This window comes from Ammodytes marinus (genome assembly GCF_949987685.1).
Source record: "Ammodytes marinus genome assembly, chromosome: 18".
NCBI lineage: Eukaryota > Metazoa > Chordata > Actinopteri > Uranoscopiformes > Ammodytidae > Ammodytes > Ammodytes marinus.
The window spans coordinates 13067392-13084471 of NC_137222.1; the positions used below are offsets into that span (position 1 = coordinate 13067392).

The following is a 17080-nucleotide window of genomic DNA, read 5'->3' on the forward strand; positions in this document are numbered from 1 at the left end:
CTCTCTGTTTAAATGCTCCAGCTTGTTGTTGCGGAACAGGGGGGCGTTTGACGTTCCATAGTCTACGTTCTAAACATGCGACCATGTTAGCAGTTGAAGGACGTGTGTTTAACATTAACCACGGCGGCCTGATGTCCCGTAAAAATCACCAAATAAAAGGAACGGTGTATAATCTAGCTCAGGGGTGGCCAACCCGAGGCTCGCGAGCCGCATGCGGCTCTTTGCCCAGCTTCGTGCGGCTCTTCAGTTCATATCAAATTATGTGATTATAATTTTTTTTTTTTTTTTTTTTTTTTTATACTTTTTTTTTGTGTTGGTCTATGTGTGTGCATGTTCGCAAACGTTTCATGCGGCTCTTACGTTCGTTTTACATGTTGTCTATTATTTCCTTTTTTATTTCATTAATGTGCAGGCCCTATGTGTATGCCTGTTCGCAAATGTTTAATTGAGGACGCAACATAACGTTCGCAAACGTTTGGTGCGGACGCAACATAAAACTGCCCGCTCAGCTTGGAGGGAGGTTTTCCGTGAGTAAACTATTTGTGTCAAGTTCGTTCCGAAACAGAGTGGGAGAGTTCATATTTTTTGTTGAACATTATGCCAAGCCATTCTGCCTTATATGCCAGGTGTCATTTGCGCATTTCAAGGCTTCAAATCTTCGGCGCCACTTCACCTCTCTCCATGCTAAAAGTAAGTCCCACAAAGCAACATGCATAGTAAGAGAAAAACGCTATTTTAAATTGTTATATTTTTGTTTGTGGACTTGGTTGAACTGAGAGTTTGTGTGTGAGGCAGTGCACACAATGTTCATTGTTGAAAATGACTGCCCTGTCGTCTTTAGTACTGTAGGAGTCCAGTCCTGTCATTATCACAGGGGCGGCCTTAACGATCTGGGGGCCCGTTTCAAGTCCTAGTGTGGGGCCCCCTGTTTTTTTTTTTTTTTTGATAAATAATGCTTGTGCATGCATGTGCAAGCTCCCCGCGAAAATAAAAACGCCCCCCCCCCCCTGAAATCTTACTGGCCACCCCAGTGCCCCCCCCCCAGTTCAAATGTTATTTTTTATTTTCATTTTATTTTTTTAATTAAATTTTTTTCCTGATATGTATCCTAGTTCAGAGATGATATGTATTTTTTTTTTCTTTCTTAACTTTTTTTGATAGGTAGTTGCCAAGTTCATCACACAAACACTCCAATCCACTGATATGAGATCAGTTTTCAATTACTAAATTAATGGTAGGCACTAGAACTGGTCTCTGGTCAGCAAAGGTCTTGAAAACAGCATAAGTGTGCTTGTGACATGCGTGCCACCCATGCATGTGTATAGGCACGTGTCCCAGCAGATTTTTGAAATCTGAATAAAAAAATTAAAGTTTGTAGTTAGCGAGTGTAACATGTTCTTAGCAAGGGCAGACTTTCATAAATAAAGGTTTATTTTTTTAGCAAGATATTTGTTCAAAAGCTAGTGGTCATCCGTCCCTCTGTGCAGTTGTTAGGCATCTGGCTGCTAGCAAGTTATGTTGTCTTGCTAATTTTACTATTCATCTGAGCTGAAATAAATATTGACTTTTTCCTTTATTATCTTCGCCAGAATGCACCAGAATGCTTAGATTACATGTTAAAAACACAAAAAAAATCTTCTGGGGGGGGATGCCCCCAGACCCCCCTTCAGGGGTTTAGTTTTCTGACAAACATTACAATGGATACTAACATGATGTGGGCATTTGGGATTATAAATCATCTTTGAATTGGTTGTACAGCATATCACATGCTATTCATTCAGGGGTGCGATGGCCACCCCACTCTAACTCTGTGGCCCACCTTGGCCACCCCCAGTCAAAATTTCCTGGAATCGTCACTGTGTGTACCCGTGTGTACGATGTGGCTCTTTGCAGTAACACAGTTAAAAATGTGGCTCTTTGTCTCTGACTGGTTGGCCACCCCTGATCTAGCTGATCATAAGGTCCGTTGCTCAATCCAAACCCCCGCGCTTCATTTTGCAGAGTGTATGAGTCTATTTCTGCCCAGGAGAAGTTGTACAATGGGAAAGCTAGGCTAGGCTAAGTAAGGGATAAAGTATAGCGAACGGGTCACTTGCTAGAAATAAAGACCGACAAGCTGAAGCAGGAGTAACCTAGTAACGGGGGAATAGTCTGCTCGCCCCGCTAGACTGTCTGCTTCAGCTGACTGAGGGCTCCGGCTCAGCTGTTAGCCACAGAGCTACTGTTTTGCTAACACATTCCGCTGCCGCTATTATTATCCTAAGTCTGAACACTTTATTTCTGTCTACAGTAACGTGACTTCACACACTGTGTGTATGTGTATGTTTATGTCTGATTGGCAGATCGCTGCCCTCACAAAGAGACTCGCTCACAACCAACCTGTGTCTCACACACACACACACACACACACACACACACACACACACACACACACACACACACACACACACACACACACACACACACACACACACACACACACACACACACACACACACACACACACACACACACACACACACACACACACACACACACACACACACACACACACACACACACACACACACACACACACACACACACACACACACACACACACACACACACACACACAGGTGAAGCGGTCGGATTGATTTAGTCAGTTTGGTTAACTGTCCCAGTGATGTTGGACTCAGCGCGTAGCGAGATCAACTGGCACATCGTGGGGTCAGTAAAATACGGCCCTCTTACTGCAAGCTCCAGCACTTCTGCTCTCAATTCAGTGTTGTTGTTGTAAAGCAGCTGACCGGCGCGGCGCTAAATGTTTACGTCACACCTGACGCTGTTTACAAGCACCTCTTTCATTCCGGAACGCTGTGTAAAAGGAGCTACTGATGCGCCAGCAGGCCGGCGTTGCTTGGTTCTGTGTAAATAACACAGAAGCAAGCAAAGCCGGCATATTGGAGTGATGTTGTTCCGTCAATATGCCGCAATCTCTGTGTAAAAGGGGCTAATAATTCATTAGCCTTCGGTATTGTGGTTATATTATCAGATTTATAAGCTCAATAATAATTGATTTATTATTAGATGTTATAGAGTGATAATTCGACTAGGTTTGATTAATATTGATTTATTTAACTGATCACTAGACTAATCATTAAAGACAAACCATTGATAAAACGAGACAAACTTGCTAGTATTTTTCCATTCTTAAGAGAATGGTGGCAACTTTAGTAAATTATTAATGTATTGTTATTTTCAGATTTATTTCTAATAGCAAAATTAATCTGAATGAGCCTGTAACCACTACAACAAGTATTCGAATACTCGCTCGAAAAGACTAACGAGTATTCAAAGCCTATAAAATGGTATTCGGGACAGCCCTACACACCACGTACAACAAAATTAGCGAAAAGGAACACCACCGGCCAACCCGAGTGGATGAGACTTCTGGATACTTTTTTTTTTTTTAATTTTTTTTCGTGGCATTTTTATGCTTTTATTGATAGTGTAGAGACAGAGGTGAAATGGGGCAGAGAGGGGAGTGACATGCAGAGAACGACCGCGGGCTGGAATCGAACCCGGGTCCGCTGCTGGCCGAGGCCCATGGGGGGGGGACGCCCTACCAACTGAGCTAAGGGCGCCCCCTGACTTCTGGATACTTGTTCACCAAAAGATACAGCACCAAATAAATAACCAGTTTATTTCACCACTACTTAACACATTTGTTTTTTTAAATTAAAGTTTGATTCCAAAGCTTTGAAAAGCTAAAATGTCTCCCACTCTACTAACACAGCAGCAACCCAATCCTGAATTGGTCATGGTGAAACAACACGCATTGAATAAAAAAGGTTGGCCTCTGCGACAGACTATATCACAGCAGGCTGCATTTCAGTTTGTGTTGGCAATGTCAGCAAAACCTGAACGAGTGTAATATGATCAAAAAAGGTTGATTCACTTGAATAATATCTGTTAACAGGGCACTAAGAGGTTACTATTTCTCATGTGTGTAGTGTAGAAATATCAGGCCCTGTCAGTAAAATTGGAGCATGCAGAGAATATTGTTCCAGTTTCACTGGGCTGCATTACTGTTTTTTTTCTTCTCCCAAGACTGAGAGAACAGCCCTTGCATAAAAAGTCTAAGAGCTCTCAATCATTTTTCATTCTGGTGCGCATGTGACACAATAATTTACTGTTTTCATTGTGATGCTGAGGGAAGGAAAAAGCAAGAACTGCCTGTCTCTTTCTTTCATTCATTCAGTAGCACAGGAAAGACTAGGGGTGTCCACGAGGGGAGGGCTAACATGTAGTTCACTGTGGAAACAGGACACCGGGACAATGCTGCATCATGTAGCTTTGACCCGGTCTTGTTTGTCCAATACAGGCATCAACTTAAGGACATAAAAACACACTCGGAACGGTTTCTCTTTAGGCAAGGCAAGGCAAGGCAAGGCAAGGCAAGTTTATTTATATAGCACAATTCAGACACAAGGCCACTCAAAGTGCTTTACAGGGGCAAGATTAGAATACATAAAACACATTATAAAACATTTAAAAGCGAAAAAATAAGCAAATAAAATAAAAATTGCAGGTTAAAATGGAAACACATTATAAAACATTTAAAAGCGAATAAAAGAAGCAAATAAAATAAAAATTGCAGGTTAAAATGGAAACAAAAAAGTCTTCAGACTCGATTTAAAAGAACTGAGAGTTGCAGCAGACCTCAAGTTTTCTGGGAGTTTGTTCCAGATTTTTGGTGCATAATAACTAAAAGCTGCTTCTCCTTGTTTAGTCCTAACTCTAGGGACTGTAAGTAGACCTGTCCCAGACGATTTAAGGGCTCTGGACGGTTCATAACGTATCAGCATATCAGTAATGTATTTTGGCCCTAAACCATTTTAGGGATACTTCATATAGAAATAGAGTCCGGTGTGCTTGACCTAAGATGTAGTTCATAAAGGACATCTAACAATACAGCTCATCTAAATTTGATTCCATTCTAATATTTAGTAAAGTGTGTTTTTTGTCATTCCTTGCCACCAGTTTGGCCATGAGCATTTAGAAAGTGATCAGGAAACTGACCTTGTTCTTCTACAAACAGAGTAGACACTTATGATGTCACTGCTTCACTGTCAACACAGTGAGCACATAGATAGCTAGTTTAATCTACCACAGGCCTAATTCATATTCTAGTATCGAACGTCTTCGTCTGAATTCTGCCCACAGTGGCTTGTAAAACATGGGTAAGATAGATGAATGGAACATTTAAAAACAAAATACAATCCCGGACTGTTGAGGGCTGGATGGCAGCCCAAAGTGCAATAAGACGTCCTTGTTCACTGGCTGACTAGGTTTTCAATAACACAATTCCAATACCGTATTCCATCAACCATGTTGCATGCAGGACTCTTTTTTAATTTATTTTGGAAACGCTGCCCCTGTGAGGTATAGATATATCTAGAGATTGATTGTCCAGGAAAATGTACTTAAATCTCACCAGATTATACACATGGAGATGATTCAGGTTACTCAAACTGAAAAATTGTAAGCACCTAGAAATGATCTAATCTTGACTTTAAGTCCTACACGCATGCAGTGGTCACTGGCTGCCTTTGGACCTGCCGTTGGGAAATTATATATATATTTGCCTCCACTTTCTCATCCAACTATGAATGTGAGAGGTTAAATCCTTCAGGAACAAGAATGTAATTTATGATCAACGTGATCTTTTTTGCCTCCATAAAAAAACAATTGCTGCTCTGGTGCATGTTGTTTACACCCTTTGATGGTATTTGTTGTCCCTCTATGTGAATGAGTTGAGGCATCAACATAGAAATGAATTGAAAAGGAGCAACGTCATGTGAGGTCCAAGGTTTGTCCCTGAGGCTACGATGATACGATCCAATTCTCAGCTCCGGAGTCACAAGAATGCCGTGCACCACCATGCTTTTTAGAACATTTTAGGGAAAAGACGGATCTAAGCTAGCAGCTGGTCAAAACATCAATCCTGAGGTCTAAATCTAACCATTCTGTTCAACTTCTCACAGCACATGAACACAGTGAGTCTCAGCCTCAAAATATAACATGCGCTATAGCCTACAGTCCCTCCAAATTAAAACTCTTCAGGCTTATGAATTCCGAAGGCTTTATCTGAAGTGGTGCTTCTGTTCAGGACAACAAGCAACAAAGCGAGGTATGTTGAGTCTTAAGCAGAGTTTTCAGCATCACAAAAGTGGCTCTCTTTTAACCAGGCTATAGATCACCATGCTAACTAATTTTAAACACTTAACATTATCTAATTAGGTAATGGTCAGACTTTCAGACGGAAATCAGATAAAAAGCAACACTCTCTTACCAACCAACTCCTTTGGAAATGTTGTGGAATCGACAATAGTCTCCACGTGTGATACATTGTGATCTGCAAAGTTGTTGAGACGAATGTTAATGAACTGAACTAAATTCTTGCAGTGAAAACTTTTTTGCCAAAGTAACCTAAATAATACACGTTATTAAAGCATAAAAAATATAAAATACTGTATGCTGCATTTTTCACCAAGTGTTCACAAAACATGTTCAGGTCATTTGCACACAGTGGTAAAAAAAAGAAGCCTTCTATAAAATTGCAGGCAGCATACATTAATGGTTTACTATATTATTATTTAGAATGATGTTCTTATTCAATGCGATATCCTTTATTCAGATACCCTGTAAAGGTTCACTAACCTATCACCACATACCATGTGACTGGAGCCTCAGGCTAACATGAGGGCGATAATGAACACAAAATGTGTCACTGACACTGCATCAATGTTCACATGAACTTAATAATCATATCAACTTTTAAGGCAATTTAGGCCAGAATTCTCACACCTTATTTGCAGCAATAGCGACTTTTAGGAATACCATATACATAAACCCAGATTGAGTACGAAAAAATGCTCAGCTCTCACTGTCATCTTTGTTCTTTGATGTACCACGGATTGTCATTACAAAAGATACATGGGCTCATCAACGCTAGATATAACTGCTAGGCTAATTATGTATAGAGGCTTATTTCAAATGTGCACAAGTCAACATTTTAAACAAAGCCTTCTTTGTGAGTGGTGTGGATGATTAATTACTTACTCAGGGTCTGGAAAGGCCAAACTGGAATTAGATTGTACTGTGGATATTCTTTATAATAGGATTTTGGGATTAGATTTTAATAATCATGTTTCCAAAGGAAGGATGTTTTTTCTTCTTCCTTAAATTCATTAATACAAATGCTAAAGGGAAAGGAAAGACATACATTTGGACTACTGCTAGCACCACTGTTTGGAAGGGCATATTCAAGATTAAAATTTGTGACAAACCTTTATAGAATCAGTGGAATCATAGTTCATGGACAATATCCCATAATCTCTGAAGCTCTTGGTTACATTGATAATGGATGGAGACAACACCATTTTATAAGTATGTACTGTGAAGTAATAACAGTAATGACTGAAGGCAGGCAGCACCTAGGATTGACATATTGCCCTATTGTCAGAGGGCTATTATTTTGACACAAATACTTTTTATGTCCATACACTTATTTGCTTTTTGAAGTCATAATGTACAGTACAACACAACAACCTTGGTGATCATACTTGTGAGAACCACTATGATGCAATAAAAAATAGTTGCAGACAGTGCATAGCAGGTAGCTAGGCCTGTCGCGATAATTACCGCTATATCCACTTATTATACGATATTGCCTCGTTCGGTTACCAGTAGGGGTGTGAACGTTTACAAAAATGTCTAACCGTGTACACACACACACACACACACAAAAGTTCGCCTGTCATGTGCGCCGTCATTACCGGCCTTCATTAATTTCCTGATTAATATAGCCTCTCGCACAAATTTCTACATGTCCACGTTTATGCAGGTTGAACAGGTGTTATAAAGTTCGGGCTACTTACAAGCGTAGTTCACGACAACCGAGTAACTTTAATATTTAGGTTATCTTTCATCACTCGTCCGTGGCTGTGAGTCGAGCCCCAGCACGGCGACTCCCCGCATGTGTGTGTGCGCCGATACACACACTCACACACTCGCCGAGGGACAGACCGATTAGGCAGACTAGCTTTTATCATCCCCAATTAGTTTATTAGTGATGTAAAATCAATAAATGCGTGTCTCCAGAAAATTTTTAAAAACTTTGAAAAAGGGAAAATTAAAAATTTGAAAAAAATAAAAAATAAAAACGGTTTTCGTTTATTGATTTTTCCTTAGTCTCGCAAAGCCAGACCAAACTACAGCACGTAGTATGGTCTGGAAGCACTCTGTTTAGAGCCGTCTATTCGGGTGGGGAAACCGGGGGAAACTGGGCTAGCCTGTTTGTATTTGTTTAAACCAATCACAATCATCTAGGGCGGGGCTAACCCCGGGAAGCAGCAGCGGTGTCCTGCAAAATAGTGCCGGGGGGGACTTATTTTGATGGAACGTCTTCACGTCCAGAGACTGTCAGAGAAATGGCTAAACCCGCAAACGCCACACAAAAACTATTAAAGACAAAATAAATATACATAGTGTGTTGCTTTCTAACCAGCATGTCAAGACACCATACACTTTAGCCCCCGAGGAGCTCATGGGATAACTTAACCGGAGTTAACTAGCCACGTAGTGTTATCTCTGGTAACATTATCATCGGCGGTTGAGTAGAATTTCTAGCATTCGAGAACTTATGTCACCACCTCCTATCGCTGTAGTCAGAGCCGTAGTCCGTCTGTTTACAGGCAGAACAGGGTTTTGACGTTGTGAGCGCTACACCAACTGCAGCAAGTAGCCGTAAGAGTCGCTAGGTGATAGTGGAAGCCGTTGGAATCTTTCCCCGTCGCTAAAACACCGCTGCTTAGTCCCTAATTCACCAAAGAGAGGGAACGGCGGATCTTAATCTAGCTGGTTATAAGGTCCGGTGCTCAATTCAAACCCCCACGCTTCATTTTCCAGAGTTTATGAGGGTATTTCTGCCCGGGGGTAGTTGTACAATGAAGTTGGACAGCTAGGCTAGGCTAATCTAGGCTGCGTCCCGGACCGCCGCCGCCAATATTATTATCCCGAAGTATCGCCACACTTTATTTCTGTCTACAGTAATGTGACTTCTCACACCCTGTGTGTGTGTGTGTGTGTGTGTGTGTGTGTGTGTGTGTGAGAGAGAGAGCGCTGCACATAAGCACACGGGTTGACTGTGAGCGAATTGTTTCCGAATTTGAGGGGGATCACAATAGGGGAAAGCCAGCAACCGGAAAAGGAGGAGGCTGCGTCAGGGCTGCGTAGCTTGCCGCCGCAAGCGAATAGACGCTGGCGGAAGTGGTCATGCCAGACAAATTTTTCCTAAACGGTTATGATTTACTTAACGGTTACACGTGTACACGACACCCCTAGTTACCGGCCATCTGAAAAGGTGCCGAAAAGGTGGAGCTACACACTGCCTTTCCTACCGTCAGCTAACACGCCTAAAAATGCGATTCTAGATATTTTTATATCTTTTTCACATTTCAATTTGTGAATATTCTTGCGCATTAAAAATTCTCTTTGAACTGTTATGCTGTACAATCATATCAGTGGAATACAATTGTCTTAAAGTGATGTCAACAATATTGTTTATCGTGACATTTTCTGGGAAAATATATCGGCCAATAAATATTTTATTGTGAAAAAACTACACGTAGCCTCAATTAGGCATTGAGCTGACACTGCACGGATACAGTAATGTAACCATTTCTATCTTGTGACAATGTTAAAACACAGACCGCAAAGCTCACAAATCAATCTTCTCAGTGTGTACCATCTACAGATTTAACTTCAAAACGATAGTGATTAAACTGTCATTTTATCAATTAGTTGATGAGCAAACAACCATGTAAGTCATTTATAAAGTATAAATACCAGGGTTGCTGGTTACAGCTTTTTGTGTGTACTCGCATACAGTATGTGTGGGAAATACTGCTGCCGAGCAGAATTTCCGACTTTAAGTGAGACATGGCAGACAATGCGGCAAAGTGGTTTAACTATAATATCCCTTTACCCGCCTTTGGTCTAATTTTTTGATCTAATTGAACCAGCCGTGAGATTTTGATTCTGAAGTGTTGTCTGCTACTTCACTTGTGCTTAAAACTAAAGCTTGATTTGTATAGCATCTGCATCAATGTGGCTGCAATAATTCATGTGAAGTAAATGTCATCACCTACAGTAAACGGGCGTGTTTGCAAATTGACGGCCTGCATCACTTCTAGTATTACTCTGTAACTGGGGTGGCTGTGGTAAGCAGGTAAAGCAGTCGTCCACTGATTTCAGGGTTGGTGCTTCAAACTCTGCCTTCTGCCTCATGTCTAAGTGTTCCTAGGCAAGAAACTGAATCCCAAATTGCTCCCAATGGTTAGCTTGCACCCTGCATGGTAGCTGCTGCTATCGGTTAATGATTGTGTGTGTGTGTGTGTGTGTGTGTGTGTGTGTGTGTGTGTGTGTGTGTGTGTGTGTGTGTGTGTGTGTGTGTGTGAGACAAATTATGTAAGGCACTTTGGATAAAAGCGCTATATAAGAGTGTAGACCTTTTACCATGCCATTTTGAAAGCAAAAGGGGTATTTTGACGGGAAGATCTTGCCCACAACACATCCCATCATATTTACCGTTGATTGTTCACATGGCTGCAATGCTTACCATATACTTCCCTCACCACATCACAAAAGTCCTATCTTTCTCAGTAATATTTTAACACTTACTAGGATATCATTGTTATGTGTGCTCTTAAGGCCAGGACACACCAGCCCGATAATCGCCGTCGTCAAAAAAAAAGACGAATCTGTTTGGTGTGTGCCGTGACGTCGGCCGACGTAGAGGTCGTCGGGCTTGTTTTGAGCCTGTCATCGGCGGCCGACCGTCTTTCATTTGGAGCAATTTGATTGGTGGAGGGCTAGCGAATCAGTGAAGCCCGGAAGTGAGGCGGGTAGCACAAACAGCTAACAACAGCTAGCCATCGTTTTAATGTGTTTGTTTGTTTCGTTTTGAGAGTACTCACATGCGTCAACCCTTGTTGACTGCTCGACACCATGCTCGACACTCTCTGCTAAAAATTGTGCTCTTATGGTCCATAAATATAAATACGTATTTCTATCTATGTTTATGCTCTAGAGAGATGTCCAATCATTTCCGGCTTTCGTATTTTTTCGGGCCACAATACAGATTAGCGCCGCCTGCTGTTGTGGAGACATTACGTCCCGCGAGCGTACGGAAAATAAACAGTCGTCTCGGTGTGTTCTTTGGCCGCGACGGGAAGACTGGAGCTTCCTGAAACGGCCGACTCCATTTTTTGCGTAGTCGGAACATGTCGGACTGGTGTGTCCTGGCCTTTACAACCACTGAAGATAAGATTGACTGGCCCCTTTGGCTGTTCAACAAAGCATTCAATTGAGATGCTGGAGGAAAGCAAAGGCAACTGGACAAAAGCAATGGCTACAGCAACAGTTGTGAATTAAAATGACACAGAATGAAGGTCAATATGATGGAATGTCTATTTTGGGTCTCAATGTGATAGCAAATCATGGCAAAATACAATGGTCGTTCAATAAAGATGATTTCTCTCCTAATTAGCAGATAAAAGCTTTGACAAGCTGGCCTCAACAAGTGCAACTACTGATTACTCTTTCACATACAAGAAAAAGAAGCACACAACCTTTGACAGTTGCCTGGATGGATAAATACAATGAAATACTTGATGAGAACTGCGTATGGCTGCTCTTACCCAATACGTTTATGAGGCTGTATATAACTGTGTACATTTCAGGAACTACTTCACAATTTCACCCAACATGGTGATTTTACAATTGAGTACACTTGCACAGCATGCATTTGACAAGCTGCAAAACTGAAAATGAGGAAGAGAAAGTGGGAGAAAACATCTCCCTTGAAAAACAGATGTAACAGTGTGATGGTAACAAAGTAATCTACCAATGGTTGTAAATCAGGCAAGCTACTTGATGCTGTGATAGCTGAAACTACAATTTGTCAGCTCTCAAACGAGACACCTTTGAAACAATTAGCCAGTTGTTACCACATGGCTTTACAGGGTTTGCTGTGGTTTACTTACCAGGGATTCATCCAGGCATCAATATAGTACCTATAAAACTAATTGTGCAGAACATAATGTGCAAATGCTTCCAAGCACAGCATCCTAACCAAATGTGTACACAGTGTTGTTAAAAGGTATAGTGTTCTAAGACCTGTTTCAATCAAATACCACCAACACAATAAATTGTATCATTCACACCACTGGTTGCTGAATTTAAAAGGTTTCAGTATTGAAATAATATTGCATAACTTAGTTTTTTGTTATCCTCTTAAAGAAGAACTGCTCCACTATTTCGGCACCCTTTCAGACCGCTTGGTACCCCAACAGTATAGTGTCGAAATAGGAGTGGAGAGTCTGATTTAAAATTGCTATTGCTCATTTAAATAAATATACAGAACACATCAAGTTCAAATAGAGTTAAGATAAGAAAAGTAAAGTAATTTTACCTAACTGATGAAGTACAAAGTAAAGACACCACCCCTGGAGCAGGTAATGGAAGTGAATATTCTGAAGTGAAAGTAAGATGGTACAACACAGTTAACTGAAAGGGCGCAACAACATAAATCTGAACATTTTCAGTTTTTGTTTAAGGGCTCCTACAATAAATAAATGAACACAGTTGTTCAAAACAGAATGTCTCACCTGTCACAGGTACATCGCTATTGCAATGATATTTAGGTCTATTTAGATTAATTACTATGTAGGAGGGTTGGGTGATTTAAAAAAGGGGTAACATCATAGGAAATGCACTTTCTGTCTTAATAGGAGATCAACGATTCCTCTTAACATATGGTCTATGTGCTTCATTGAACAAATGGACATGCTTAGCTCAACTCAACTGGAAGCTACCACATCTACAGTATATGAGAACATTCTGAAGCAGGTGGAATTGGTATCTCTCTGTTTTTTGTTGTTGACGAAGGCTAATCATTTTGAATTTCTGTTTCCCTTTGTTCTAAGCTTGGTTTAAAAAGCCAAAACACCTTGTATTACTTCAGTATATTAAACACTATTTCCAGCTGGCATTAACATGTGATCGGTCGCCTGATAACCTATCTGGATAAGGAAAAAAACATGTAATGCCAGGTTTAAATGTGCAAAGAACGCATTGTGATTGGAAATGCAGTCAGATCAGCCTGACCACCTCTAGATTAAGTCAAAAGCTACAAGTTGTAGTAGTTGCTAGTAAGTCCCGAACCACAAAACAACATAACACAGATAACTGTCCGTTACAATCCATCACTCACTGGAACAACAAAGGCCATGCAAATATTCGCAATATTATCCAAACAATACAGGAAATATCTGGAACAAAATCCACACTCAACCCCAAACTATTCCCCGATAAAACACAATAGTGGTAGGCCTGTAAGCAAATTTCCTAACTGTGCAGCTGTGTGACTTAGTATTTATGAAAACTACAGTGACCCAAAGCCATTATATTGACAAAAAAAAGAGTCACTGTTCACAAACACAAGTGATGTGACAAGACTATAAATGTGACAACAAATATGATGACAATAAAGAAGAGCTGGACAAACCGGCATGAGATCAAGCCCTAGCAGTTCACTGGACATCTAGCACTCAATGAACCATGGCTGCTATAAAGGAGTCATTGGTTTGGGCTATTCATGCACACAAGAGGATGCTGTTCAAAAACACTTCACCCGTGTTGCGTGGATCAAACAAGCATAATATAGACTAAGTTAGTTAGCTAGGCCTCAACAAAAGTCGGGTCAGTTTCATTCATGGGTACAGCGCATTTCATTGATCCTGTCCGTCTGGTTTCGTCTAACCTATTTTTTCTCTAAGCACTACAATACACAACTTTAGCGGGTGTGTGCCTCATTATACTGCCATTATCATTTGTTAAGACCTGCCATGCCAAGCTCACCCTGAAAACTGGCATTTTTTTTGGGACCTGACTGCGATGCCAGTTAGCTAGCTTAGCTCCACGACTGAACCTTTGTTATTGTGTGCAGCGGCTCGACGACGAACGTAACCATTTTATCCGCTAACGCTAATTTGTTCGCACAGCTACCGTCCGCTAATCTGTCTAACACTGGCATGCGACCTAGTGGAACATTTCAGTTAATTTGTTATGCCTTCGAAACAGCCATTCATTGACTGGCCAACCCAAAAAGCGTTTGCGGGGCAGCTAGCTTGGTTTTGGGTAGCGTTAGCGCAGCATCAGCTGGTGGAGCTGATTAGCCGCTGCTAGCTAACCAGCCAGCTCGAGTTAGCGGTTAGCGATAATTTTTTTTTGGATGAGTGACATTTTGCTCTTTACACGGTGACAAATGCATCTGAAGGCGATAGTGAGAATAGTCAAGTATAACAGTGAAAACCAGTCGTACAATCAAATGGTTCAGTGACCTATATCACGCTTGGCAGTAGCAGCAGCTAACGTAAGGTAGCTGCTGCTAATCGGCAGCGCGACGCCTGTGCACACTCACCAGGATGAGTAGCCCTGCTCCGCCATATCGCTGCCGAAAACAGAGGGCTCCGCGACTGTGGCTAACACAGATTCAGGTCCCGGTGACAACCCCGTTAGGACCTCGGTGAGGTTTTTCAGTGTATCCTTCACAATCCGACGTCCTAGCTGTTACTTTTAGGTGACAACATGGTGATACATCCTGGCGGCAGCTAGTGATCACTAGCTGGATATCGCTGCGATTGAAATAGGAATGATGATTTGCTAGGTGGACAAGACAAAGCACCCCGAGAAAAAAAACACTGTTATTTGTCGTCGGTTTTGCTACTGTCCTGCCGTCCCAGCCGAAAAGGCTCGGTCTCCAACGATGCTACACCCACTGTAAATCCATATTCAGCATGATGTATCCAGGATAGATGTCGGTTATTCCTCAAGTCTGCACCCCTAGCTGTTATGGAAGACGTTCAGCTTTGTTTTCTATGGCGAGTCACGGGAACGCGCAAAATCGCCCTGCCGTAGAGCTTTACAAGTAGGACGTGCACTGTAGCGCTTTTGTGCACTGAGGACGTTTGCAATGGTTTCCCTTAAGCTGGCAGTATTGCATCCTATCCTATTTTATATACTACTGTATATATGATCCTATCACACACTTTACAACCAAAGCCGCGAGCATCACGTCGATTATGGATAGAAATCGACGGATAGAAATTTTAGTAATTACCCAATAATTTCATATTAATCGCAAAACATGATTTTAATCGCAGACGAAATAATGTAAAACCAAGAACCCATTTAAAGATTGTAAAAACAAACATTATCTAAACATGTGAAATGATGCATGTGCTTGAGGTACATTTATATTTTTTTGCAAAGACTGTCGGAAAACAAATGTTTCATAAAGTTATCTGGACAATTTGTTGATAGAAATCTGTAACAGGTTCTTTGAAACCAGTCCAGGGTCTGAAGCCCCCTGTATAAAAGACATATACAATTAAAAACAATAAAATCAACACAACTGAATATGAAACATCATACCTGTTATTTGTTGCAATAAGCCCATTTTTTAAAAAAAAACGATTGAGAATATTTGAGTCCTTACAGTCAATTGGCCTCAGACGTTGTGGCACCCCCTTTCCTTAGTCTGATCAGTGTAATTACAGAAATGCTAGATCCTACGCTGGCTGTCATTCTCCTGTATTGGATGAGAAAGTATCAACCAATTTCAGCAGTGCTTGAACTGAAAAGAAATGTCGTTGTTCTGTAACGGTGCAATGACAAATAAAGTTGATTCTGATTCTGCTCGCAGTGCCGATGGTCAGAGTAGAATCCTTATTAGTAGGGGAGACCGGGGCTAGTAGGCACACTTTTTACTCTAGTGAGAATTGCCTAAACATCATTCAATAGTCATTCCTACATTAACCCTCTGAGCGCGCATATCTTTATTAATATCTCCCTGAAGATATGACTGAAACAAAAAATTAAAACATCATCTCAAACTAGAGGCTCTCCTGTTTCCAGGGAATGTTCTTGTGATACTGTCAGTCCCTTACAGGCTTAGAAAACACCATGAGAAGCAAGACCCAGAAGCTCCCCAGCTACCACTTAGCTTGTAAATAGTGCATGCCATAGAGTATTACATAGTGTGAAAGTAGTTTGTTATTATTGTTTTTATATTTACTTAATGGTTTGTTTGAAAAATGTTTTGTGATGCTTCCTCTTTTATTGTACATCCCATGAATCATCATATGTGGTTCAAAGTCTTCATTCAGTCTAATTTCCTTATGTTTTTTGAAAGTAGAGACAACATTTCTACCAAAAAGCGTCTGGACCAAATTTTATATTAGTCATGTTTTGTGCACTCCCCTACTGTGTTTTGGAAAATTTCCACTGCATTTTTGAAGCTAAGGCTTAGGAGAATCAATTTCAAGAGCCAAAACAACTCAACAGGATGACTAAATGTTCTTCTTTCACACACATTTCCAGGTTTTTCAAAAATCGCAATACATTTTTCAGCATTTAAGCCAATTATTTATATACACAATGGTCTAGGACATAAGTAGACCTCAGAAAACAAAGGCCTAATGTGTTCTGAACATTTCCATATAAAACACTTTGGTATAATTTATCTTCTTGCACATTTGAAATAGGTATATAGAAGTATGTAAAATCGGAGAAAATACCCCTAGACCTCAGAGGGTTAAATTGAAGCTTAAGGTGTTGGCTTGAAATGTGTACCCCTCACTTTTTCTAACTTATTGTAATGAAGAAGAAATTTACCATCAAATACACTCTAACACATTGTGACAACCAACCCCATCAAGGGGTCGGTTTGTCACAATGTTATCAATGATATGTTAGAAAGCAGAACTAAACATGAAAGTTTATTTTAATTGTCAAGTTGAAAAATAGGCCTACATAACTTTATGCATCTTAACACAAAATGAGCAAGGAATAAACAAACAGGAAATCCATATTAAGACCAGACTACTGTATGTAACCACATAAAGAACAAACCAAATAGGTCTAACAATAATAGCCTACTCAAGTAGGCTACACACATCTTCTGTTTCCT

General features: G+C 40.7%; 1 protein-coding gene across 2 annotated transcripts in view; it reads right to left on the reverse strand.

Moving 5' to 3' along the window:
• Positions 1-14975, reverse strand: part of sppl3 (signal peptide peptidase 3) — a 37094-nt gene extending 22119 nt beyond the window's left edge. For both annotated transcript variants that reach the window (XM_080047231.1, XM_080047230.1), the window contains exon 1: positions 14531-14975. In XM_080047231.1, the coding sequence (XP_079903357.1) occupies positions 14531-14556 (26 nt within the window). In that variant the 5' untranslated portion in view covers positions 14557-14975. The remainder of the gene's footprint in view (positions 1-14530) is intronic.
• Positions 14976-17080: the final 2105 nt, after the last annotated feature.